This window comes from Panthera onca, chromosome E3, assembly GCF_046562875.1.
Source record: "Panthera onca isolate mPanOnc1 chromosome E3, mPanOnc1 haplotype 2, whole genome shotgun sequence".
NCBI classification, from domain to species: domain Eukaryota; kingdom Metazoa; phylum Chordata; class Mammalia; order Carnivora; family Felidae; genus Panthera; species Panthera onca.
Window position 1 is genome coordinate 30,337,487 of NC_138354.1, and position 27,705 is coordinate 30,365,191.

Consider the following 27,705-nt stretch of genomic DNA (forward strand, 5'->3'; position numbering starts at 1 on the left):
ATGCAGTGTGATTAGCAAGAAATTAGGAAGACGTATGACGTAAGAGTGCACGGATGTCATTTCTGAATCAAAAACTCAATTATTCTGTGATGATTCTTAGTCTTTGAGACCGACATCAAGCCAATTACCTTACATAAAAATTTGTCAAAAATGTGCTTCTGTGTTTTTGTACCAGTTCCCATGACTCCTAGCATCTGGGAAATGACACTAATAGTGATTTATGACCCCTTTTAGTAGTTCAGGAGGCTCAATGCAGATTCTGCTCTTTTGGCGTTTAAATTTTGGACTGAGGTGGAGAGAGCTACCGTCTATTCTAATTCTAGCTAAGCACACTATTTTTCAGATGTGCTAAAAATCAGTAAGTGTTATTTAGGAATTTACAAAGGGTTTTCAATAACTGCAATACGTGTACCTAACAAATTTACAACTCGGAAAAGATCCTGGACTTAAGACGCTGGGCTTTTCCAAGCACTTCACTGGGCTACGCTTTGCTGGCCTAGACTGAAGTATTATACAAGGTTGAAGTGATAAAGGTGGGCTTCTAAAGGAAAGATGGGCCTCAATTTAAGACAATGTTCTGCTCCAGCTCACCTGGTGGCTCAGGTGGGTAAGCGTCTGACTCGTGATCTCAGCTCAGGTCATGATCTCACGGTTTCGGTTCGTGAGATCGAGCCCCGTGAGATCCTGCCCAGAGCCTGCTTAGGATTCTCTCTCTTCTCCCTCTCTACCCCTCCCCCGCTCATGCACGTGTGCACACATGTTCTCCCTTCTCTCAAAATAAATAAACAAACATTAAAAAAAGAAAAAAGAAAGAAAATGCTGTGTTCCAAAAGGCTGTCATTCTTTTGGAACCCAGATGGAAGAAGAGAATACTCGATCCCGGGCACTGGGGTCAGGTACTTTTGCAGACTGTTACTCATTTAATCCTCAGAATTCTATGATGTAGGTATTATTATGAGATCAGGAGAGGCAAACAGGTTGATCAAGGTCACCCACCAAGCAATGGGAGGCTAAAGGTCCCAAACCATGTGTGCCTGAAGACAAAGCCTGGTTTCTCCTAAGTGACACCCCCTGAGGACTCCCCACCACCCCCGACACACCATTTGAAAAACCAGCAACAAGAAAACACGAGCAGGTGTATTTCTGGGGGCAACTGCGGTCTCACCAAAGCCTCCTTACATTTCATTCTGATGCTCCCACAACAGTTCGTTATCTCATCCTGTACTGCGAGTACTGCTTTCCACCTGCCTCCTCCACGACACCGCTCAAGGACAAGGACATCACAACGAGCAGTCATCAGAGAATGCTTGACTGTGTGCTGAGCATGAAGCTAAGAATTTTACAAACATGATCTCATTTCACCCGTGTGCTAAGCCTAAGAGGAAGGCACTGTTACAGTCTCCCATTTATGGGTGAGTAAACGGAGTCCTGATGACATTAAGGAACGTGCCAGGGGTCACAACTTTGGTACACGGGGGAGGCGGGTCAAGCCCAGAGGGAGCCTAGCTCAAGAGTTCACCAGTCCCTCGTTCATCTGTCTCCAGGACCTACCACATCCCTACCAAACAAAGGACCCTTAGGACACTAAATGTTTGTTGAGTGAACAGAAAACTGGATTATAGCACTGGGCACACGAACCTAACATGTAACATGGGAGGGTTTTTAAGCGTCCCGTGGAAAGCGTGTTCTGAGTTCTAGTTGGGGATGTCAGGAGCCGTTTTAGCAATGAAAGCCTCCTGTCCTGTCTCCTGCCAGTACAACCAGGGTCGCTATCTACACAGTTCTCTCCGCACCGGGGAGTTGCGTTTGGCAGGGACCCTTGGGTGGGGTATGGTGGCGGATACCACGAGTAGCAATGGCAGCGGCGGAGGTGGGGGGGGGCAGGTTAGGGCCGGGGACATTCAGAACTTTCCGGAGGGTTACCTGTCTCAAGGACTGCTGTTTGGTCTGTCAGAGTTGTGGTGAAAGTGTCATTGCCAGCCTGGCGGGAGCGGGGGTGGGGGGGTGGAATGATCCCTTGGGGAGCAGAATCGGGCGGCGTTCTTGTCTGGCATTCATTCACCTTCCCTGCAGCCAAGCAGCGGCAACAACAGCGCCTTCATTAGTGGCTGTTGATCAGATATGGGCCGGGAATTTTGCGGTTTTAATTAGGAACTACCTATAAGCTATAATTTGGAGGTTTCTTTGATTCATCCCGCTCTCTGCCTAAGTAGGTTGAATGGTGACTAAAAGTCAGAGCGATACTGACATCTAGTGGTAGTTGCGGTACACTGCCCCCATTTTATCCACTTAAAGCAATAATATAAAACTAAGCTGAGAAGAAAGCAGCAAACAGTGAAAGACTTTACGATGCATCAGAATTTCTGGTTATGAAGAGCCAATGCTTTTTTTTTCTTTGCTATTATTTATCATTTAGTATGTATCACGCACTATACTGAGCCGTTTATTTTTACTCACTTAATCCTTAAGATAACTCTAGAAGGTGCTCTTTTTCTCAATTTAAGAAATGAACCCACAACTATATGGCCAACTCATTTTCGACAAAGCAGGAAAGAAAAATGGAAAAAAGTCTCTTTAACAAGTGGTGCTGGGAAAACTGGACAGCGACAAGCAGAAGGATGAACCAGACCACTTTCCTACACCATACACAAAAATAAACTCAAAATGGATCAAAGATCTAAATGTGAGACAAGACACCATCAAAATCCTAGAGAACACAGGCAGCAGCCTCTCTGACCTTGGCCGGAGCAACTTCTTACTAGATATGTTGCTGGAGGCAAAGGAAACAAAAGCAACAATGAACTATTGGGACCTCATCAAGATGAAAAGCTTCTGCACAGCAAAGGAAACAGTCAACAAAACTAAAAGGCAGCCTACAGAATGGGAGAAGATATTCACAAAAGACATATCTGATAAAGGGTTGGCATCCAAAATCTACAAAGAACTTCTCAAACTCAACACCCAAAAAATAAATAACCCAGTGAAGAAATGGGCTGAAGACACGAATAGATACTTTTGCAAAGAAGACATCCAGATGGCCAATAGACACATGAAAAGATGCTCAACATCACTCATCATCAGGGAAATAGAAATCAAAACCATGATGAGATAATACCTCATACCTGTCAGAGTGGCTAAGATTAACAACACAAGAAACAGCAGGTGTTGGTGAGGATGCGGAGAAAGAGGATCTCTTTTGCACTGCTGGTGGGAATGCAAACTGGTGCAGCCACTCTGGAAAACAGTATGGAGGTTCCTCAAGAAACTAAAAATAAAACGACCCTACAATCCAGCAATTGTACTATTAGGTATTTACCCAAAGGATACAAAGATACAGATTGGAAGGGGTACATGCACCTGATGTTTACGGCAGCATTATCAACAGTAGCCAAATTATGGAAAGAGCCCAAGTGCCCATCAACTGGTGAATGGATACAGAAGATGTGGTGTATCTATCTATACGATGGAATATTACTTAGTCATCGAAAAGAATGACCCCTTCCCATTTGCAATGATGTGGATGGAGCTAGAGTGTATTATGCTAAGTCAATCAGAGGAAGACAAATACCATAGGATTTCACTCTTGTGTGGAAATTCAAGAAACAAAACAGATGAACACGTGGGAAGTGGGCGGAGAGAAGAGAGGGAAACATGCCATTCTTAAGGACAGGGAACTGAGGATTGAGGGAGGGAGGGGAGTGGGGGATGGGCTAGATGGGGGATGGGTACTAAGGAGGGCACTTGTGATGAGCACTGGGGGTTGTATGTAAGTGATCAATCACTGAATTCTACTCCTGAAATAATATTGCCCTGTATATGTTAACTAAAATTAAAAAAAAATGAGAAAAGAGAACTGAGGCTCACCAAAATTACACAACTTCCTTGTGAGTGGTGGCATCCCCATTCAAAGCCAGGTGAGTCCGACCCCACCACCTGTGTCCCAGCTTATTACAGTTATAAATGTTATAAAAGTATAAAAACACTTTTCTTCAATCAGTTTACCATGAGCCACATAAAACATTCGTTCATACATTGATTCACTAAATGTTTCCTGAGGGTCTTCTGGGTCAGGGCAATAGTGGGATATACCATTATGAATGTCACAGTCGCTCTGCCCTCCAGAAGTTTACTGAAGATCACAGCTTATTCACACAACGTTCATCCAACAACTACGTGTTTAATACCCTGCGTATCAGGTTCTTAGCCTGCGATGAACAAATTGTTCCTTGTGCTTATGAAGCTTGTTATCCAAGAGTGAGACAGAAAAATAAACTGGCAAATATACTGGGTTGTTCTTTAGTGCTATGACTGGGGAGAAGCACAGGATAACCCGAGGACAGAGAGGTAGGGACCTCAAATGAGCTTTGGGGGAAATCAGAAAAGGTTGCCAAACAGACGAATAATAATGAGAACGAATTCCTTTTCTATATTAATTCTAGCTAAAATGAAGCCATTATTTCTCAAAATAAATAAGCAACGACTTGGTTTAATTTCAAAACACGGGCGGGGGGGGGGGGGGAGAAAAACCCTTTAAAGAGAAAACCAAATATTTTAGGAAATATACAAAGAATATCTATAAACATTTCAAGGCTGATTAGGTTCGAAAAGCAAATGCCAGCCAATTATGAAGTATTAACCAGATAGTTGCTTAGAGAGCAAGGAAAAGTCATTCTTACTTATTCAGGCTACAAGTACTTTTTAAGCATCTAAAATGTGTCCGGTATTGTGCTAACCCCTGGGAGTACAATGCTGAGTCAAAACACCCAGTGCTGCCCCCAAGGAGGTTCTAGTTTAGACTTTAGCAGTGGGGACAGGCACAAAAAAGTGCTAGTTTGTATCATTATACAAATAATGACAAGGTGTCAAATTCTTACCAGTGATTAAATCTGAAGGTATTCTATTAGTCAAGAAGTCGACCACAAGTATTCGACTTGTTGCAAATATCACACCTCCTTGGGTGTAGACCTCGTAGCGACTGTTACTTGTGATTTCATTTGTTACACGACGAGGGAGGTGTTCCACTCCTTCAATCTTCAGCTGACTGATAAAATACTCCTACATCAAATCAAGTTTGATTAGCAGTCTGTTTAATACAGGGCAGTTTTTACTAGGCGGCAAGGTCTTTGTATTTAAAAAGAGAGACAGGGAACTTGAGGAATATACAAACCAAGTTACTGCTTTAGGTGATCAACCAATCATCCACATGCAACCAGGCTTTTATTTTTGTTGTGTTTTTGGGTTTGTGCTGAGGCATCACTGCACTTGAGTTATGAGCATTTTAACAACAATAACAAAGACTTTAAAACCCTCAGTGAAAAGACTTCGGCTAGCTAGAAAATACTTGCCATCAAAGCCAGGTTTGCAGGCAAGCACAGGGTGTGAGGACATCGCAAGGAATCCTTTTCCCAAGCCGAGTTTTAGACTGGTGGCTCTGTCCCCATCCGCCCCAGCGGGGCTTCAGGTCAGTGGGAGCTTGGCCCTTTGTGTCTTCAGGGCAACCCTGCCTCTCCTGGGGGCCCTGGGTTGTGCCAGGTACCGGGGATCCCTAGACAAATCAGACAGTATCCCTGCCCTCAAGGAGTCTGTGGGCGTTCTTCTCAGCGGCCACCTGCCTCCTGGCCACCTGCTCTACCTAGGGGCGCAGCAGACTTGTCAGACCAGGCTGTGCCACCTCTCAATAGCAAACGCCCCGTTTTGGCACAGGTGTATCCATCTTCCGTCCTCAGTGCCCTCCATTCCTTAACCGCCAGGTCCTCAGCTTCCAGCTCCCTTCCCTTCCGACCCTCCGCCCCCTCCCCCCAAGCCTGGGTCAACCCCCTCAGACCCTCCTCTTCCCTGCAGGGCTCTCCCCAGTTTCGGTCTCTCCCTTCACATCCTGCAATTACCCTCTGAGACTCCCCCATCCCCGTCACTGTTCCCTTTTCCAGATCCCGCTCTTCTGACCCAACAGGCCCCATGGTATCCAGCCTGGGGCCTCTCTCATCGTTCCTCTCCGCAGCCTTCTCTGGCCATCGCGTCCTCTTCCGGCACCTCCAATCCTTCTCTCTGCCCCTCGCCTCCGGTGGTGACTCCCCTCCCCCTCTCCGAGCCCCTCCGTCCCTCTGTGTCCTTGCACCCTCGGCAGGGACCTGCAGCTGTCTCAGAGACCCCCGTTCCAAGCTCTTCCACCAGTGTCAGAGACTTGCACCCTGCTCGGGACCCCTCGCACCCTCGGTGTCCCCGCGCCGGTGTCAGGGACTTGCGTCGGCCTCGAGACTCCTCCCACTCCCGTGTCCTCCCACCCGCGTCAGGAACCCGCGTCCGCCTCAAGGACCCCTCTCATCCTTCTCGGTGTCCCCGCGCCCGTGTCAGGGACGTGCATCCTCCAAGGGACCCCTCCCACCCTACGTCCTCGCGCCGGTGTCAGGGCCCTGCATCTGCCTCACGGACCCCCATTCAACGCCCTCCCCCGGCGCTAGGGACCGCCGGCGCCCTCAGAGGCCTTGCGCCCGCGCCGGGCCTGCATCCGCCCGGAAAGCCCCCAACTCTCTCGGGGACCCCCTCACCCCCGCGCCGGCAGCCGCACCTCCTCGGCCGGCTGCGTGTTGAGCACCAGCACCAGGCACGCGGGGTGGCAGTGCAGCCGGAGGAAGTGGTAGAGGAGCCGATCCGCGCCGAGCCCGCGGGCGCACACTACCAGCCCGTCCGCGTCCAGTAGTTCCAGAACCAGCTGCCGCTCATACTCCAGCAGCGGCGCCATAGCTGTCGGCGGAGCCGGCGGTACCGGCTCCATTGGCGCCCTTCTGGGGCCGCGGCCGAGCTCAGCCGAAGATAGCCGAGTGGGAGCCGAGCTCAGCCGAAGAGAGCCGAGCGGGAGCCGAGCTCAGGCGAACAGAACCGAGCGGGAGCGGAGCTCAGGCGAACAGAACCGAGCGGAGACGAGCTCAGCCGAACAGAGCCGAGCGGGAGACGAGCTCAGCCGAACAGAGCCGAGCGTGAGACGAGTTCAGCCGAACAGAGCCGAGCGGGAGACGAGCTCAGCTGAACAGAGCCGAGCGGGAGACGAGCGTCGGTCGAAGGAAGCCGAAGGGAGCCGAGCCCGACAGGTCGAGAGCCAGCCGAACTCAGCCGAGGAGGAGCCGAAGCCGCGAGGAGACCTGACCGAACTTAGCCGAAGAGGAGCCGAGTGGAGCCGAAGATTCGTAGAGTTCCCCCGCAACTTGGTGCTTGCGAGCTCCCGACAGGTGTCCGCTCCAGACCTTAGGCTCCAGCCCACGGCCTTTAGGGAATGCGTCTTGCCTTGTCCCTTCGGTCGGAGGGTGGGGCGGCCTGGATCTGCAACTAGAACCCGAGCTACCCCAAAGCAAGGAGAGGAGAATTAAACCCAAGGAGTTTAGTTCCCCAACCTCGGCAATGAAAAAGCTGTCAGTTGTCCAAGCGCGCCTAGAATTAGTGGCCCTCTTTGCCACGGTGAGGTTTCAGTTTTACTTTTGCTGTTGGCCTCTGTCTCCCTGTAAACATTTTTTTTTTTTTTTGAATGAGCAGAATAGTTTACTACTTTCAGGCCCTTGTTTCTCTCGAAATGTCTTGAATGCAATAATAATCTGTTTCTTAAAAAGTCGCGCCCGGGTGTCCCCCCAGCCGCCGCATCCTTTCTTCCACTAGAGGGACACCTTCGGAAGTTTTTGTTCTACACAAGGACCGCCTGATAATCCAACCAAAGGAATTGTTCTATGTGGACATTCCTTCCCCCCCAACTTAATTATTAGAAAATGAAAATCAACCGTTATTCCATTACCCAGAAATAGTCACTGTAATACCATGAAACGTGTATTTTCAGTTTTTTTTTTCCCTTCTCACCGCACAATTCTTTTACCGATTTGAGATCGTAAGTGAGGCGGGTTTCCAAGTTTGTCACTGATATTTGACAAACCTCGAGCATACTATTTAGTATTCTACAGAATCCTTTTACATGGCTGATAATATTTCTGTAATGAGGATATACCACACTTATTTATCTAAGACCTGATTAATGGACATTTAGTTTGTTTTCACCATCACCCCCTATGATAAATAATATTTCACTGAACATTTTTGCACATAAATTCAACCATGCTCCTAAGATATACTTAGAATGGATAATTAGTGGGATAAAGAGAACCAGCATAAGGCTTTTCGTTACATTCATAGTGCAACATTGCCCTCTAGAAAGCCTGTACCAATCTACATTCACATCAGCAGATGCAAGAGGATCTGTTTCTCTGTCTCATTACGGCTTAACCAGGATTTTACTTACATTTTGTCAAGATTAAAACAACGTGTAATAATTCCTGAATGGGAAGGTTTGCCTGCAATTTTCTACAGGCAGAATTTCCTGTGAAACAAATATTAATCTCTCCAATTCTGAAAGTGACAGATGGAGCTTCAGGGAAGTTCTACAACTTGGCCAAGACCACGGAGTTAGTTAGTGTATTGCTTAGATTTAGTTCAGGATGTGGCAAGCAGGAACGCACCATGTATTTAGGGTGTGCATGTGGGAGAGGCAGTGCTGAAGTTCAAACCTGATTCCCACGCTGTGGTGTGCAGAATAATGGCTCCTGAAAGATGGCCAAGTCCTAATCCCTGGGACCTGCAAATATATTACCTTCTGTGGCAAACGGGACTCTGCAGATGTGATTTCAAAACGAGAAGATTATCTGGGATTATCCAGGTGGGGCCAGTGTAAATTACAAGCATCCAGAGGAGGGAAGGAGGGAGGCAGGAGGGTCAGAATCGGAGAAAAGGATGTGACAGTGAAAGCAGGTGTTGGAATGATGTGGAAGAGACCATGAGCCAAGGAATGCAAGCTTTAAAAGCCAGAAAAGGCAAGGAAATGAATTCTATCCTAAAACCTTCTTAAGGAGCATGCAGCCTTGCTAACCTATACTATAGACTTCTGCCCTCCAGAACTAGAAGATAATGAATTTATGTTGTTTCCAGCCACGAAATTCATGGCAGCTACTTACAGCAACAATGGGAAACATACACAGTCACTCACTATTTCCATGACACTGAGCTCTTAAGATATCCCCAGCAGACCAAAACCAAACAGAACAAAACAGAGTAGAGAATAGATAGTGAAGCAATAATTTTGTTGGGGCAGTGGTCAACATACACATAAAATTTAAATACTCGTATAGATACATATACACACGAAGATATATTCACTCAATAAACACTTATTGGACACCTGCTGCATGTCAGGCAGCGAACCAAATGCTGGAGGTTCATCAGTAAACAAAGCAGGTGAAATTTTGCCACCATAGAATTTATCGTATTCGAGCGGGAGCTTGTGTACAAAAATGTTTATTCATCAGATCATTTTGTGAACTATCATTATTTCTCAGATATTGCTCCTAAATGTCCAAAGAAGGAGGCTAGTTAAAATCTCTTCATACATCTCTACTGAGCGGAATATCATATGGCTATTAAAAGGTGTATGTGGCAAGCTATCTCGTGCATGTTATTATATGCTGAAAAAAAGCAGTTACAAGACAATAATGTCTAGTACGGTCCCATTTGCCTAAAAACATTAGCAAAAAACCAATGTTTTCCCGTGACTGCTTAGAAGAGCTCTGGAATTAAATCTCTTAGCAAAAGCGATTGTTCCTGGGGAGGCGAAATGAGTGGCTGGCATCGCAGTAAGACCTTTACTTTTCCGTTGATTCCTTTCCATGATGTTGGTCTTGCTTACCTTGAACATGTATTGCTTGTATAATAAAAATGAAGCCAAAACCAATTCCCAGGTGCTATATACATACTTCATCAGTGCTAAAGATGATCCTCTTGTGAATTCGAGATTTAATATGTGGGTGGTGGGCAACACTTAATGTCAAAAGTTGGCATCTGGGGAGGCAGACATAAATTCTCACAGATTCTGTCTAGACTAAAATTTCAGTTTTTCCAGTGGGCAAACGTTTTCAACATAAGGTGACGGGACTCTTCTTTTCCCGTGCCTCTGTCGCCACAGTTCTCCTAAACTTTTTCTTATTTCTTAGGGTGTTCTGATCGCCACAGCCATCTCCCCTCCAGGTCACTTTGTGAGTTCCAGTTATTTTTTGCCCATCAGGACACAGGGCAGGTAGTTGGCCTTTGGCCTTTAGCATTGAGCTGGGAATGAGATTAAGCATCATTTTTTCCCTCTGCCCTGAGATAGAACCCAGCATATCTCAGTTAACCTTAGGTTGACCACGACTGTGATTTCTCTTAGCAACCTCAGCCTTTCTCATACCTATGCGGAATGTCTGCTAAATCCAGAAGCTGGATAAAAAGCGAATGTTTCCTGAGTTTAACCCTGTCCTAGGGCCAGAGTACCTTTGAGTCTCTTAGAGTTTGCTTGTGGTGGTTTAAGGGTTCAGGCTCTAAGTCAGAAAGACCTGGGCTGAAAACTCAGCTTAGGTACCTACTAGCTGTGTGACCTCGTGCAAGTTACTTAACCTCTCTGAGTTGCCTCATCTTTAAAATGGGGGCTGATAATAAGAACTACCTCATGTGATGGGTAGAGAAGTTAACTGAGATGAAGAAAATAGCAGGACGTGAACATTCAACCAATTTTAATTTAAAAACTTAATGACAACCATTTTATTTTTTATATGTTTATTTATTTATTTTGAGAGAGAGAGAGAGAGAGAGAGAGAGAGAGAGAGAGAGGCAGAGAGAGAGAAGAGGGAGAGAGAGAATCCGAAGGAGGCTCTGGGCTGTCAGCTCAGATCCCGCTTGGGCTTGAACTCATGATCCATGAGATCTTGACCTGAGCCCAAATCAAGAGTCGGATGCTTAACTGACTGGGCCACCCAAGTGCCCCAGTGACAACTGTTTTAAAACACTCTAACCCATTCTAGGACCTGAAGCACATGTATTCCTAAGGATTAAAACCAAACCTTCCCTCTTAATGCTGAGGAGCATTTGGTGCCTGGATCATCCCTGCCCTCTAGCAAAGGGAAAGTTGCTAACCTTTGGGGTCCAGTTTCAAAATGTTTTAAAGAAGATTATGAAAGGAAAAGAGAATATCAAGAGTTTTACGTAGGGGATAAAGAGGTTGCAGGTTGAGAACGTGATGGAAGATAGCAGTGTTGGGATGAAGAGCAAGCAAGGAGGTTTCTAGGTGGGGCCCAACGTCCTGGGACTGCCTCTCAGGGAAGTTGTCCAGTCCACCATCTGGAAGGGCGGAACTGAGAGGCGAGGTCTCTCAGGTCACGAGCCACAGTCTCGCTTGGCTAAGAACCTTCCATCCGGAGCCTATAACATCTCCCCCCTGCCCAAGTCTGTGTACTAGGGGTTGGGTTTACAACTCACGGCCCAGCTGAGACGACGCTTGAAATTACTCACAACACATAGAATTGCAATGCATCTGCTGTATTAAAATTTCATGGGGAAAGCAATTAGGAAAACCTAGAGGCTTAGATAATGTCTTAAAAATTAGATAACGTCTTACCAGGTAATGAACAGAAAGACATACTGAGCTAGAGTGTGTTTTTAATGATCGCGCAAGTTAGGACAGCTACTCACCTAGAGACAGGTGGGCAAGTGACCTAACCATGGCGACAACAACCAAGTCACGTCTATTGTGGGCTTGCAATGTGCAGACACTGTGGCTGGGGCGGGGCACATTGCTAACCACCATCCCGGCTCTACCTTGCTCTGTTCAGCCCTTTCCTCTCCCTTATTCGGGGCTGGGGGCTTCTTCTACTGCCATGATTCTCCTTTGAGTTCAAGGTGTCCTGGGGGCATGATGAGGTGGTGTCCACTAAGATCATAAGGTAGCTACTATTATTTTCCTTATTTTACACGTAAGGAGAAGAGGACATAGGAGGGTAAGGAGCTTGTCCATGGCCCCCAAGTGGGAGCAGGAGCAAATTCTACTTGACTTCGAAAACTGTGGACACCCCTGCTCCCCCTACTGCTTCCTTAGATGCCTAACACGGGCAGGCCATGAATCACTGAGTCACTGAGTCACTTTGACTTGAACACGTGACTCATATGGTCCACATCCTTTCTATGCTTATACATCCCTTTAACATAAACTCAGAATACTCTTGGATCAATCCCTCCATGATGACAGTAGTAGATTTGTGTCTGTGGGTGGCAACCACACTTTAAAAAAATTTCTTGGGGCGCCTGGGTGACTCAGTCGGTTAAGCATCCCACTTTGGCTCGGGTCACGATTTCATGGTTCATGAGTTTGAGCCCCGCGTTGGGCTCTGTGCTGATGGCTCAGAGCCTGGAGCCTGCTTCAGGTTCTGTGTCTCCCTCTCTCTCAAGAATAAACATTTAAAAAAAGTAAAAACATTTCTTTTTTTAATGTTATTTATTTTTGAGAGAAAGAGACAGATACAGAGACAGAGCATGAGTGGGGGAGGGGCAGAGAGCAAGGGAAACAGAATTCGAAGCAGGCTCCAGGCTCTGAGCTGTCCACACAGAGCCTGAGGTGGGGCTCAAACTCATGAACTGCAAGATCATGACTTGAGCCAAAGTCGAGCACTTAACCAACCGAGCCACCCAGGTGCCCTGCAGCCACATTTTTAAAAAGCTACTATGAATTCAGCAGCAGTTTCAAATAGATCTGTGGTATATTAAACCAGACCGCGTCTACGAGCATGTGCAAATTTTTAGTATATGACCTTGAGAGGCCTGTTACAATTCTGTCTGTGGGCAATGGATGGTACGCGTAGGAGGGAGGAAACCATTGCAATACCTACAGAGCTTTGCCGGGGACCTGAGGTCCCTGGGAGACCCACTGGTGTGTGTCACTTACATTAATTGTCTGAAAATGAAGTCACCTGTGTACTAACACTGTGTCATTATTCCACCGAGAGAAGACTTGTATTTGGTTAACTAATTATTACTCATAGAGGCACAGGGAATTTAGTCATTAAACTAATCTCTTTTCCTAGAAATAAGGACTTTTGATGACTCTAATTAAAATAAAAATATTTTTACTGTTTGACAACAGAAAAGGAAAAAAAAAAGTAAGAATGAATCTGAACCTGAAAACCAATTACCTGCCCCTCTTTGCAAGGACATCAAGAAATGATAGTGGTTCTTATGGATTAGGCAATTAGCCTTTTGTAGGAATTTATGAGGAACCCCGAGGAAACTCTCCCATGGGGAAAAGAATATGTGAGTCAGGCAAATTTTGTGAAGTGTGTTTTTCTTATTTTTATTTATTTTTTTTTAATTTTTATTTTTTTAACATGTATTCATTTTTGAGAGGCAGGGAGAGACAGAGCACGAGCAGGAGAGGGGCAGAGAGAGACGGAGATACAGAATGTGAAGCAGGTTCCAGGCTCTGAGCTGTCAGCACAGAGCCCGACGCAGGGCTTGAACTCATCAGCAGAGAGATCATGACCTGAGCTGAAGTCGGCTGCTTAACCAACAGAGCCACCCAGATGACCCAGGTTTTTCCTTAATTTTAGAGACATTCCTTTTCCCTTACCGTCTTCTCCCTCTTAGAATGTATTCTGACAAGGAACAGAGGACTGGCTACATAGTTTGTGGGGTCCAGTGCAAATGAAAATTCAGGGCATCTTGTTAAAAAAGTAATGGGAATTTCAAGATGGCGACAGCAGAGCGTTCAACCAAGCCTGGGACCCTTCTGAGCTTGGGGTCCGGGTGGCTACGCAAGCCCTGACCATGGCGCTGACAAAGAGCTTTGACCTTGTGAATAATAATGATCTAAGAGCTGTTCGTCTTTGTCAGTAGGCATTGATGATGCTGTTGTAATCCATTTGCCTGACTTGGAGTTAGTGTCATGTGTGGGGAATGGAAAGTAGGGGTGGTGGTGGTGGGGCTGTTTCCCTGGCATCTTGTTCATGAGGGGACTTACACATAGACTTCCGGTGTTTTCTCCATATGTGGTTCCACCTACAGTCTCATAGAAGCACAGACGGGGGAAGAAGCATAGGTAGAAGATGCTAAATATGGGTCCGATTATTGGACCACATTGCTTGTAGTGACCTATGACAATCTTTAATAAACCATGTCATTTTCCTATAGGAGTTTGTCATTGGGGTAGAGCATGTATACAGAATTAAATCTGTAAATTATAAATTACAATCAGTTATCATCCCAAGCATACATGCAAAAATATTATGATTGCCAAAATATCCTAATATCTGGCTGCAATCCATCCACCCCCTCACCCCCCCCCCCCCCCCCCGCAAAACCCTGTGGCTTTTTATTCATCAAAAACAATTGATTCTGTTAAGTGAAAAAAGCAAAGTACAATGTGATGTGTAAGAAATTTTTTGTGAGTGTAGTGCTTGAATATACATAAAGAAAGTCTGGCAGGATATATAAGAAGCTAAGGTTGTTGGTTTTCTATTGGAATTTTCAGATGGGAATGAGGAGGAACGGGAATTTTTTTCATTGTTTATCTTATATTTGTTGCTTTGAACTACATAGTTAAAAAACGTATTAAAAGTTAAACCTGGGGCACCTAGGTGACTTAGCCAGTTAAGGGCCCCGGCTTCAGCTCAGGTCATGATCTTGTGGTCCATGAGTTTAAGCCCCGAGTTGGGCTCTGTGCTGACAGCATGGAGCCTGGAGCCTGCTTCAGATTCTGTGTCTCCCTCTCTCTCTGCCCCTCCCTTGCTTGCACTCTGTCTCTCTCTCAAAAATAAATACACATTGAAAAAATTTTCTAAGCTAAATACAATTAACATAAATTAAAATTAAACGTAACAAAAAATAATACAAATAAGACATCAAATATGCATTGTGCTGTATTTTGGGGATAAAAGTACTAATTTGTTAAATAAATGAAATTAAATTATAGCCTATTAAAAACGTCCTGTAATTAGTGCTCCTGGGTGGCTCAGTCGGTTGGGCATCTGACTTCGACTCAGGTCATGATCTCGAAGTTGGTGGGTTCGAGCCCAGCATCGGGCTCTGTGCTGACAGCTCAGAGCCTGGAGCCTGCTTCAGATTCTGTGTCTCCTCCTCTCTCTGTCCCTCCCATGCTTATGCTCTGTCTCACTCTGTCTCTCAAAAATAGATAAACGTTAAAAAAAAAATCTGTCATTATTTTTTCATGGCCTGGTCTTTTCCTGACCTCTGAGATGCTTAATTTGGAGTTTACTTCTTCTATCTGCCTAAGAAATCCCATGGGGTGAAGGTGCTTTCTTAGTAAAAAAAAAAAAAAAAAAAAAAAAAAAAAAAAGGACTCAGGAAATTCAAAGTTGATTCATTTCAAAAGTGGAATTTATTATTATTTAATGTAAATATATAATGTAAATATGTTTAATGTAGTTTTACCTGCACAGGGAGATAGGATATAGAGCCCTGATATTTAGAGTGAGGCATTATGTTTAGAAGTCAAGACATGTACTTGGAACAACAGAAAGGAGGAAATAATTTGATAGTTTACCTATCCTTTCGGTGGGAGAAATGAACTTGTGGAAGAGCTTATTCATGGGAATTACTCTTTAAGACAAATAAATCACAAAGCAGGTTCTCGTCCTGCTCCTAATGCCGGTAGCCTCCGGCTGAGAAACCTGTGCATTAAGAAGCATCCAGGGACGCCTGGGTGGCTCAGTCAATTAAGCATCCAACTTTGGCTCAGGTCATGATCTCGCGGCTCATGAGTTCGAGCCCCGCATGGGGCTCTGTGCTGGCAGCTCAGAGCCTGGAGCCTGCTTCGGATTCTGTCTCCCCCTCTCTGCCTCTCCCCTTCCTGTTCACACTCTGTCTCTCTCTCAAGAAAAATAAACATTAAAAAAGAAAACAGAAACATTAATTCCCCACCTGGTGGAAGCATTGAGGGCCAAAGGTTCTTTGTCCTAACCTCTAAGACTTGCTCTCAGAAGAAGCCTGTCACTTCTCGGGGCTAGCCACGTGTAATTAGAATGGACATATTTGGCGGTTGGCAAATCCCCACAGTGGTTTCTTGGCTATCATCGTGTGCCTGGGCCGGGCTGGCGGACTAATTGGCTTCATCGAGGGATCTCCATGCTCCACATTCTCCAGATATTTCCTCTTGGCCACGTTTGTTTCTTGGGAGAAGAATCCACCCGTGTGTTACCAGCTTCCAGAGCTCTGGGACTTTGGCCAGGAGGTTGCTGCAGAGGAAAATCTAATACTGGTCATGCCTTGCCTCTGGCTTTAGTGGAGCTGTTCATTTCTACTTTAATACACTTCTTCCGGTCTGAGGTAGTTTTCATACATATAATTTCTCTTTTTTAGGAGTTTATTTCAAACCTGGAATGGATGTTGGATTTTATCAAATAGTTTTCAGCATGTCTTGATACAATCATGATGTTTTCCTTTGATCTGTTGAAGAACTATGTTGAATTCTCGATTTCCTAGTATTAATCCATTCTTGATTTCCACAAGTATTTTAGTTAATTAGCTAACAGCACATTTGGAAAGCAGTGTATCTGTGGGGGGTAACCATGGTAACCAAAAGACTCTCCATGCCAAGGTGGTTCAGCCCAATGGTCCTGGCTGGCAAAAGCATGGGGTCTGGAAACAGGAAGCCATGTCTTGGAATCCAGTTTCTGCATCGTACCAACTTCATGGCTGTGGGCAAGTTTCTTGAGCCTCAGTCTTTCCACTTGTAAAATGGGAATACAAGAATGAAAAGTAAATCATAGGACTATTTTGAGTGTTAACCGAGTTAACCTGACACATGGTCATAGCTTGGCAAATATTGGGCAAAGGATTTCTTTTTAATTTTTATTTAAAAATTTTTTATTTTACATTTATTTATTTTTGAGAGACAGAGAGAGCACACAAGCAGGGGAGGGGCAGAGAGAGAGGGAGACACAGAATCTGAATCAGGCTCCAGGCTCTAAGCTGTCAGCACAGAGCCTGACGTGGGGCTCAAACCCATGAACCGCGAGATCGTGACCTGAGTGGACTGAGCCCCCCAGGCGCCCCAGGGAAGGGTATTTTTGAATGAAGTAGATGCTGACAAGAGCAGAGCAATTTGGTAACCATGGATGTCAAAAGTCAGTGTGTAGGTAATTTTTTAAGTGTGAGCTGCAGCTTTAAATAACTATATTTCATATCAAAATGTCAAGACTCTGAGAAAACCCATATTTCTCTTCCAATCTTTTTATTCACCACCCATTTTAGTCCAAACACCAGTTACATATTAAATTATATTATTAAAATTAAATAAAGAAAATATATTTGGATGAAACTTTTTCTTACTTCTTTCCCCAGCAAAATTAATATGGCCCCAAAGAACGAAGATTGTAATGAAATAAACGGAAATTGAATATTAACTTTGTGAATTTATTTTGAGTTAGCAATAAATCCAAGGGAAGGAACTGAAGAATAAATGTATAGATTCAATTTAGTTAAAATATAGATGCATTCTGGATTCTATGAGTGTATGTGTATTGTATTTGTATCGATCTATATGTAATATAGACCAGTGAGTTTGTGCTTTGCCAAAAGGTAGCACATAGAGTACATGTGAATACAATTGCAAAAAGTTAATCTTGACGTGTGTGCCTGTGACAATTAGTATGCTTTGTTGTTTTGGTTCTAACTGACCAGCATTAATGCAGATTTCTACCTTGATGAGATCAGTAATAGATCATGTAGCCTTTGTCATCTTTTCATATCCTATTCTTGAATATAGTTAGTGTTTACTATCTTTTTGGGATGCGAGCAATTGCTTGTTTATTTTGATGAAGGAAATAAATTACCTTCCCATAATATCGGAGTGAGTCCCTCATCTCATTAGATAACGGAATTTAAAAGACTCCGAAATGATTCCAGACTAGTTAATAGCATCTTAATTATCTCACATCATTTCAGGAGAAACAAAACATCCCTCTGGGGTATACTTTGTCTTGGTAGGAATAATGACTGATGAAGGTCTAGGGAATAGGCGTGTATTAATGTATCAAATTCTTCAAGAAGAAACACACAACTCAATCAGATGTGTTGCCTGAACTCCTGCAAAGTGGCTTGTTGGAGGTGAGGGAGACAACACGCATTAACAGGAGGAGGAGGGACAACACATGTCTGGGACAGAGTAGACAAGGCCAGTAAAGGAACTGGTTTCCTCTCCCGTGGAGCACGATCGGACAGTTGAATTCTCTAGGAAGAGTTTCCCTTACAGGGTGAGGGGAGGAAAGAAGTAAGAGAAAGCCTGTCGCAAATTGATCGAGGGCAGGAGTGAATCATGTTTCCACTCAAACTCTGAGGCTGACAGACACACTACCAGGGCCAGGCACGATGGCTTTGGCATCGCTGCTCATGTCTCCAGATGCTCAAGCACATAGGAAACCAACTGGCATACGAAAGTAGAGCGATCTCAAAATCGTAGGATCAAACTCAACAATCAGAACAAGACTCGCTGGGGGCGCCTGGGTGGCTCAGGCGGTTAAGTGTCCGATTTCCGCTTAGGTCATGATCTCACCGTCTGTGGGCTCAAGCCCCTGCTTCGGATCCTCTGTCCCCCTCTCTCTGTGCCCCTCCCCCACTTGTACTCTCTCTCTCTCTCTCAAAAATAAGTAAACATTTAAAAATTTAAAAAAAAAAAAGAACAAAAATCGCCTTGCGAACTAGGGGTGTTGCAAGAAATTTTAGGATATGTCTCATATTTTAGGATACTTCTGAAGTATATTTTAACACAATTCTTTGGAGCATTACATTTGGAAACATTACATTTGCGGGTGATATTAAAGAGGAAAGAGGTGGAGACTGGAAGGATTGTATGGAGAGAAAATCCACACTGGATAAATGAAAATCTGCAGTGGACACAATTGCTATACAGAACACAGTTGTCTGTTGTGGAAAATGGAATCAGAGCAGTGTGAGACGTGTTTAAAAATTTCTCCCCAAACCCAAAGGGAGAGGACAAAGACATGAACACAGACTTAAGAAAAGATCAAAGAAATGCAGACTAGAGGGAGAAGAATGAGAAGAATTTCAGAAGGAGCAAACAGCACATAGAGACGGAATCATTCAAAGGAATAATAGAGATGCCTTTTTTTTTTTAGCTGAATAATGTTAAATTTATGGTTTACTGAGCACAGGCCAAAACAAACTTATGAAAATAGACTAGCAAAGAGTATAACCCACATAGCATCAAGGCTAAGAGGGTTTTATGCTTGATTCTTTTCCACAGGTGTCAAATAGAAGGAGTTTGCAGAATCATACTGCCATACGTTAGACAGTGACTGTAAGTTGTACCCTGATTCCAGAGGGTGTAAACATGTGATAAAATGTTCATTTTCAAATCAATCAAACAGGCTATTTTTATGAAATGTTTGAATTTTTTTTGAGAGAGAGAGGGAGAGAGAGCATGTACATGAGCAGGGAAGGGGCTGAGGGGGAGAGAGAGAGAGAATCTTTTTTTTTTTTTAACACTTACTCAGTTTTGAGAGACAAAGAGGGACGGAGTGTGAGTGGGGGAGGAACAGAGAGAGAGGGAGACACAGAATCCGAAGCAGGCTCCAGGCTCTGAGCTGTCAGCACAGAGCCTGACGTGGGGCTCGAACTCAGGAACTGTGAGATTGTGACTTGAGCTGAAGTCGGATGCTTAACTGACTGAGCCATCCAGTGTCCCTAGGGAAAGAGAGAATCTTAAGCAGGCTCCATGGAGCAGGGCTAGATCTTATGACTTTGGGATCATGACCTAAGGTGAAATCAAGAGTCAGACACTCCATCGACAGAGCCACCCTAGCACCCCAAAATGTTTGAATGTTAAGAAGAAAAAGAATATGATGGGCATTCAGACAGGATAAAAGACTACTTACTTAGGAAAAAAAATAAGGCTAAGATATTTCTTATCTGCAAAACCAGTGATCAAAGGTAAGGATCTGGCTCCTCTCTTGTTCATGTGGGAAGGCAACAGACAATTTCAGACATGATCAAGATGTATATCTTTTTATTAAAAATATTTATCTTTGAGAGAGAAAGAGAGCACAGGAGGGGAGGTGCAAAGAGAGAGAGGGACACAGAGGATCTGAAGAGGACTCTGCACTGAGAGCAGAGAGCCCGATGTGGGACTCAAATTTACGGACCTCAAGATCCTGAGCCCTGAGCCAAAGTCCATCACTAAACCAACTGAGCCACCCACGTGCCCCAAGATGTATATCTTAACATACACTTCCTGAAAGTATTTACCATCATACTCCAGACAACTGGAAAATCAAAGTATAGAAATGAAGAATGTGGAACTCAAGATATAAAATAACTGCTTACACGAAGTCTAAATTAATCCTAATATGGCTATAAAACAATGGAAATGTTTAAAGAATCTATAAAGTGAAGCATATAATGTATAAATGTATTAATTAGGGTTCTCTTGAGAAAAGAAACAAATGAGGTGTGTGTGTGTGTGTGTGTGTGTGTAGATTCTAAAAAGATACAGGAAAGTCAATGGTATAATTCCAGTCCGAAGGCTGGCAGCCTGGAGATCCAGGAGAGTGGATGATGTAGACGAGGTCTAAAAGCAGTCTGCTGGAGACTTTTCTCTTACTCATGGGAAGGTCATTCTTTTTGTTCTATTTAAGTCTTCCTGATATTATGGATGGCAATCTGTTTTCCTCTATTAAGATGTTAATCTTGTCCAAAATTACCCTTGCAGAAACACCCACAATAATGTTTGATGAAATATCTGGGTACCCGATGGTAAAGTTGACACATACAATGAACCATTACAGTAAATAAAAGTACTTTAATGATGATAACCAAGATCTAAGATGACAAATTAAATCCATAATGCTGGGAAACATTGAGGACAGGAGTGAAGGAAAGAGGGGCATACACAGTGGTGTGCTGGTAAACCAGCTCTCCGCAAAAACAAGTACTAAAATGTCACTAAATGTAGAGGTAAGAAGAGATGTGTATAGTCCGCTGTTGTGAGTCAGTGCAAGGTGCCTCCAGCACATCCTATCCACACCCATGCACATATGTCGAATTTTCACCTACTTTATCTCTCATCTATGCTTCATTTTCAGTTTGCATTTGTCTGATAGATCTTCCTCTATTATTTTAATCTGCCTTTTTGGTATATACATTATAAGCAAAATAGAGTTTTCATTTATTTATTTATTTTTAAATGTTTATTTATTTTTGAGAGAGAGACAGGCAGACCACAAGTTGGGGAGGGGCTGAGGGAGAGGGACACAAAGAATCCGAAGCAGGCTCCAGGCTGTGAGCAGTCAGCACAGAGCCCAACACGGGACTAGAACTCATGAAGCGTGAGATCATGACCTGAGCCCAACTTGGACACTTAACCAACTGAGCCACCCAGGTACCCCTAGAGTTTTATTTTTAATAAACCTTATTTGAAACTTCTTTTAGGGGCGCCTGGGTGGCTTGGTCGGTTAAGCGTCCGACTTTGGCTCAGGTCATGATCTCACGGTCCGTGAGTTCCAGCCCTGCGTCGGGCTCTGTGCTGACCACTCAGAGCCTGGAGCCTGTTTCAGATTCTGTGTCTCCCTCTCTCCCTGCCCCTCCCCTGTTCATGCTCTGTCTCTCTCTGTCTCAAAAATAAATAAATGTTAAAAAAAAAAAAAGAAACTTCTTTTAAAACCTTATTTGAAATTCCTAACCATTTGACAGGGAAGTGTAACCCATTTATATTTATTGGCAATGTCAGCATGTTTGGTCTTTTTTTTTTTTTTTTTTAAATTTGAGTACGGCTGAGACATAATGTTACATTAGTTTCAGGTGTACAACATAATGATTCAACAAGTTTATACATTACTATGCTCACCACAAGTGTAGTTACCAATACCATCCATGTAGTTACCATACTATTACAATATCATTGACTGTATATCTTATGGTATGCCTTTTATTTTCATGACTTAATCATTCCATAATTGGAAGCCTCCAACTCCCCTTCACCCATTTTGTCTATCCCTCTATCCCCCTTCCCTCTGGCAACCATCAGTTTGTTCTTTGTGTTTATAGGTCTGATTCTGCTTTCTATTTGTTAATTAATTTGTTTTGTCTTGTAGATTCCACATATAATGAAATCATATGGTATTTGTTTTTCTCTGACTTATTTCACTCTGCATAATGCCTTTGAGGTCCATCCATATTGTCGCACATGGCAATAGCTCACCCTTTTTACGGCCAAGTAATATTTCATTGTACATGTTAACCCATTTAGTCTTATATCTGATATTTTGTTTTATGATTACTGCTTTTGTACTTTATCCTTCAAAAATTGATTTTCATTGCCTCTTTTTCCCTACTCTATAATCTTTAGGGTTTTCTAAGTTTCCTATAACGCAGTTTTCTACCGTGTTCTTTCTGTTTTAAACTGTCTCCAGTGTGGATTTTAATTCTCCTATTAGAGTTTAGATTTCCTTAAATTCTTTAAAAATTTTATTTGGCTTTTTCCCCTGCATTTTTGCCTTCATCTCTTATGGCCTCCTACTTTTGTTTCATAGAGGACTCTTGATTTTCTATCTATCTATCTATCTTCCTTTAAATCGATCAATATAAAATTAATTGCAATTTTACCAATATTTAAAAAAAATTATGTCCATGTCTTTTAGAAGATGATCATTAAGTTCTGTTTTTCCTCTAAGTCTTTAAGGTAATGTTCTCTTTCCTTATGCTTTAGTACCTTTTTATAGCCTCAAATGTGAATCATAATTTTAAGGTTTTTGCACCATTTAATTAACTATTCCACCTAAATATTTCTGATGGATAATAAGATTTTTGATATTTTATGATGATGTATCATGGATACTGAGTTGCAGAGCACTTAAAGAAAAGTACATTCTGTATGTCTTTGAAGTCCTGGAATAAAAGTAGCTTTAAAATAACTCATGATATATAGAACTGATTTTTATCTACTGACAAAAAAGTATAGATATAAGAGGGATTGTTAGAAATGTATGTAGATGAAAAACAAAATGGCCTCATTTTATTAGTAATATTTATTAAATCAGAAAAATTTTTTATTTTAGCCTTTCCCAAAACCCTATTCAAAGTTTGATATTTTAATATAATTCATAAGATTTAGGGTTTAACAATAATAAAAGCAAGATGGATATTTACAAATTTGTTTAGTGAAGAAATCTCAGAAAAAAACAACCCACCAACTTATTCAAAGTTGTCTTGCCTCTTCCTGCCTTTCTCGGGAACAGTGCATTTCAAGTGCATTAGCACCAGAAATTTATGAATATACAAATATCTATGCTCATGCATCAGACTGAGCAAGCCCCTAGTTACAGTGGAACAGCTTTATATTTCATATAAGATGTATGCAGCTTTCCAAATGTTGTTTGTTTCTAAATGTTCCTATAGAGGAATGTGAGAGATGCCTATTTTTACAGTCTTAGAAGGCACATACATTTTCGGCTCCGGGAGTGAGAAACACCTGGTGGGGTAAAAAGAGCCAAAGATACTCCATTTGGGTCTTCAGAACAGCTATCAATATTCCACAAGAGCACCTGTGCTGAGAATTAGCCCGTTTTTGCTCTCAGACACCCTACTGCGTGATTCTCCTTCTTGTTGCCAGTGTGCAGGCGAGGGGTGCTTCATTAACGGGTCTTGAGTTAAATATCATTCTAATATAGCTGCAGGGATTTCTGCCCACATGCACTTGGTGAACGTGACCCAGAAGTTCCTCTTAATTCACTGCTTTGATGTAGTTCAGTATCTAAAGTGACAGTGGGCTTTAGGGATGGAACGTGTACCTCAGTCATGTACATCTGGATTGAGGTCCACTGTTGGCCTTAATTAACAGTGTGGCCTTGGTAAGTCACATAGCGCACCATTTATTAAGAGATTTGTCTTAAGTTAGAGTCCCCACAAGTAGACACCGAGAAGAGGATCCTTGTGTGTGTCAGCAAGGGTTCAATCAGAGCAGGAGAACCACAGAGAGTAATGCGGAGAAAGGGACTTATTAGAGGGCTGAAAAGTGGGACAACTGAGAAATTATAACCAGGAACCCTTTATTCTGAGTCTCTGTTGCCTTATCTATAAATGTGAGATAATGATACCTTCCTTTGAAAAATGCTAAACACTGCAGATTGAGTGCTCAAAAAAGTAAATTTCCTTACACAGCTAAAGCAAGCTCTAGGCAAAGCCATTAACTAGGTCATTGGCTCCAAGAATTTCATTTTGCAGACTGACACAGTAACTTTAAAACATGGTGAAAGTTATGAGCGGCTGCCAACCTTTTATTTTGCCAAGTTAGGACATTAGATAAGCAATTACTAACTATGATCACCATCAAGTCAAAAAAGAAATGACATTTTAAAACAAAAAAAAATGTAGGAGGGCCATTTATTATTGTCAATCTTAGCAACACTGAAGGATTACACTGCCAATTTAGCTCTATAATGACATGTTCTTTTTTTTTTTTCCTTTTACCACAGCTCAGCGAACAACGTCATGGGCAGGCATTTGTACATAGGTGCATCTTGAGAACAACGGAACTGAGCAACACCCCATGGTAGTCTCTTCTCCAGTTATCTGCATCCCTATTTCTCTGTGCTTCCTCCTCATTGGTTTGCAAGTTGCCCTTTTTCCTCCTCTGGAAGGAATCGCACTGTGATAATCACTGTTTCCCATCCTCCCCCCTCTTCCTGGACACCTAAAAGACTACATTTCCCAGGCTTCTGTGGTTGGGGAAGCCATGTGACTAATTCTGGCCAATGGCTTGAGAGTAGGCGTGTCCTCTGACACTAGGGTGAAAGCGTTTAAAGGCTGTGTGTGATTCTCCGTGTTGTTTCTCCGTCCATAGTGAATCATCTGTTGGAAGTGCCATGGGAAGTAGTTACCACGTGGAAGGCAGCTTCCCCGGAAAGCTGCCCAGACTCAGGGCTTTGCAGGAACAAGAAATAAACTTGCATAAAGCCCCCGAGATTTGAGTTTTGCTTACTACTAGAGCTTAACTTGGTCTGCTAACTATCCGACACCAGCACCATCAGCGGTTGGACGCAAGCAAGCTCGCATCTGATTTTGTTAATTACTACACAGAAATAAATATCAGTCTGGAAAGAAAATAATATACGATTTTCAATTTTTAAGAACTCTGATAGCTTCTTCTATCTGATCCATAACAGGGAAGCTATGTTGAATTCTTCTGTTAAAGATCTAAATTAAAATCAAGTAAGTTGATGGAAAAAAAAATTCAGCCATCCTTGAATCTCCTTTATTACTGACCAGATGTGTTTTTAAAGCTGCTTTGTTTCTGGGAATTCTCAGAGAATCTGGATAAGTATCTTCCCTCTGGCTTTTTCTCCTGGGTCTTGTTATTCTTTTAAAGTTCTGGTTACATAAGGTGCCATATAGCAGGATATGTTGCTTTCTGTTGTTTTCAAACGGTGCAATGGACACTTCTCTTGTTAACTTGATTCAAGCTAGCAGCCAAGCCCATTTGGATATGTAGAAGATTTTAAATTGTTGATTACTGCTTATTTGTTCTTTAGGCATTTATGTGCATCTACTTACTGAATTCTGGCCTCTGTAAAAATAGATGAAAGATGGCAGGTTTGTGTCTGAACGGCGGCTGCATTCTCACGTCCTCCTAACTATGGTCCAGTAAAAAGAGTGTGCTTTTCCTCCTAGTTTGGAGCAAATTCTGAGAGTCACCATAACATTCTGGTCAGAGGAATAGAATCGTGCTTATTGGCCAGGACTCAGTCACATGTTTACTCCTAAACCAATCATCTGGGGACAGAAGTCAGGAAATCACACTACAAGGGCAGCCTGCCTATTTTTGTTAATAAAGTTTTATTGGAACACACCCACATCCATTCGTTTAGAATGTTGCCTACGGCTGCTGTGATGCTACAATGGCAGAGTTGAGTAGTTGTAATGGAGATCATATGACCCACAAAGTCTAAATGTTTATTGTCTGGCTATTTACAGAAAAAGTTTGCCGACCCTAGGGCCAGGGATGTATTAGTTTTCTCTGGCTGCCATAACAAAATCACAGACCGAGTGAAAAGCAGAAATGTATTGTCTTACGATTCTGGAAGCTAGAAGTCTGAAGTGTCCGCAGATTGATTTCTTCTGAGGCCTCTCTCCTTGGCTTGTAGATGGCTGTCTTCTCTTTTTATAAGGATGCCAGTCATATTAAAATAGGTCCTATCCTAAGGACCTCATTTTAAATTAATGACCTCTTTAAGGACCCTATCTCCAAATGCAGTCACATTCCGAAGTCCTAGGGGTTGGGACTCCAACATATGAATGGGGGGGGGGGCACAATTCTGCCCACAAGGAGAAGACCATGGGCTCTGACTGGCTGTGGATGGGTGACATGTTCCACTGTGAGGGGAGGGCTGAGAACCAGGAGAGGTGATTTTCAAGTGGAAACCAGAATGTTATCACCAAAATACAGGAGAATGGATGCTGCTGGGTAAAAAAAAAATTGTCCGGTGGGGCACTTGGGTATCTCAGTCGGTTAAGCCTCCTACTTTGGCCCAGGTCATGATCTCATGGCTTGTGGGTTCAAGCCCTGCCTTGGGCTCTGTGTGGGACAACTCAGAGCCTGGAGCCTGCTTCAGGTTCTGTGTCTCCCTATCTCTCTGCCTTCCCCTGCTTGTACTCTGTCTGTCTCTCTATCACTCTCAAAAATAAATAAACATTAAAATTTTTTTTTAATTAAAAAAAATTACCCAGTGATATATTACCATTGCTTTGAATCCTCTAGAAGAGGAAAATGTATGGGTCCAGTGAAAAGAACTCTGAACAAAAAATTCATGTTTGGCTATGGGGTGAACTGACATGCTGTACAGATAATGAACCAAAATAATATGTGAGAGGAAAAAATATATACAACTATCTTCAAATGCAAAACAAAACAGCAAAACTGAAAGCCATAAACCCCAAATCATTTTTTTTTTTTTTGCCACACAATTTTGAACTATTGTCTATGAAAAGTGTGGCATTAAAGATAAAGAGAAGGGGCGCCTGGGTGGCTCAGTCGGTTAAGCGTATGACTTCAGCTCAGGTCGTGATCTCGCGGTTTGTGGGTTTGAGCCCTGCATCGGGCTCTGTGCTGACAGCTCAGAGCCTGGAGCCTGCTTCAGATTCTGTGTACCTGCTTTCTGCCCCTCCCCAACTCATGCTCTCTCTCTCTCAAAAACAAATAAACCTTAAAAAAAAAATTTTTTTTTTTAAAAAAGATGAAGAGAAAATGGAAAGTGTACAAGATGAAGTGTTCACAAGTTGCAGATTTATATGAATTACGTGGATCTCTGCCAGGACTCAAAGTTCGTGTGATCAAGTTAGCAGCAGTTCTCATAATGGTAGATATGGAGGGGCATACTGCCAAAAAAGAAAAAAAAAATCAGGCAAAAGGTACAGTTTGCTATGTCTGGGAAAGGAATTCGTGAGCCAAAAAGCCAAAAAGGGAGAAACAAGAATGACTCAGTTCCCAGCCGCTTGTTTTCTTCACAGTCTCTAGGAAGAAAATCATCCAAATAATTAGGAACGAGCCAGCGTAGATATTCTAGAAGTGTGGTCCTCAGAACATCAGGATCAGCATTACCTGGGACTTGTTAGAAATGCAGGTCCTCAGAATGGCCAAATCTGGAAGTCTGGGGGTGGGGCCCAGTGATCTGTTTTAATAAACCCTCCAGTGAGACTGAAGCATGCAAAGTGTGAGAGTCACTGAGCTAGAGAATTCAGTCAGAGTCAGAATGAAGTCTTTAAGCCCAGGATCGCTGTATCAGTTAAGGGAAGGTTCATCAGCTGCAAAGAAAAGATAACCTAAATAACAGTGGCTTAAATATGATAGATGTT

General features: G+C 43.1%; 1 protein-coding gene and 1 long non-coding RNA gene across 2 annotated transcripts in view; one reads left to right on the forward strand and one right to left on the reverse strand.

Moving 5' to 3' along the window:
• ERCC4 (ERCC excision repair 4, endonuclease catalytic subunit) overlaps positions 1–6,793 on the reverse strand; it is a 33,155-nt gene extending 26,362 nt beyond the window's left edge. Inside the window, exons 1-2 of the mRNA XM_060648544.3 lie at positions 6,566–6,793; positions 4,875–5,055 (exon numbers count right to left, since the gene is read on the reverse strand). Coding sequence (XP_060504527.1) covers positions 4,875–5,055; positions 6,566–6,772 — 388 coding nt within the window. The 5' untranslated portion in view covers positions 6,773–6,793. The remainder of the gene's footprint in view (positions 1–4,874; positions 5,056–6,565) is intronic.
• LOC132689094 (uncharacterized) lies at positions 932–24,817 on the forward strand. The gene is made up of 2 exons (XR_009614851.3): positions 932–1,412; positions 24,330–24,817. It is a non-coding gene; the product is annotated as an uncharacterized LOC132689094 (long non-coding RNA).
• The last annotated feature ends 2,888 nt before the right edge of the window (positions 24,818–27,705 follow it).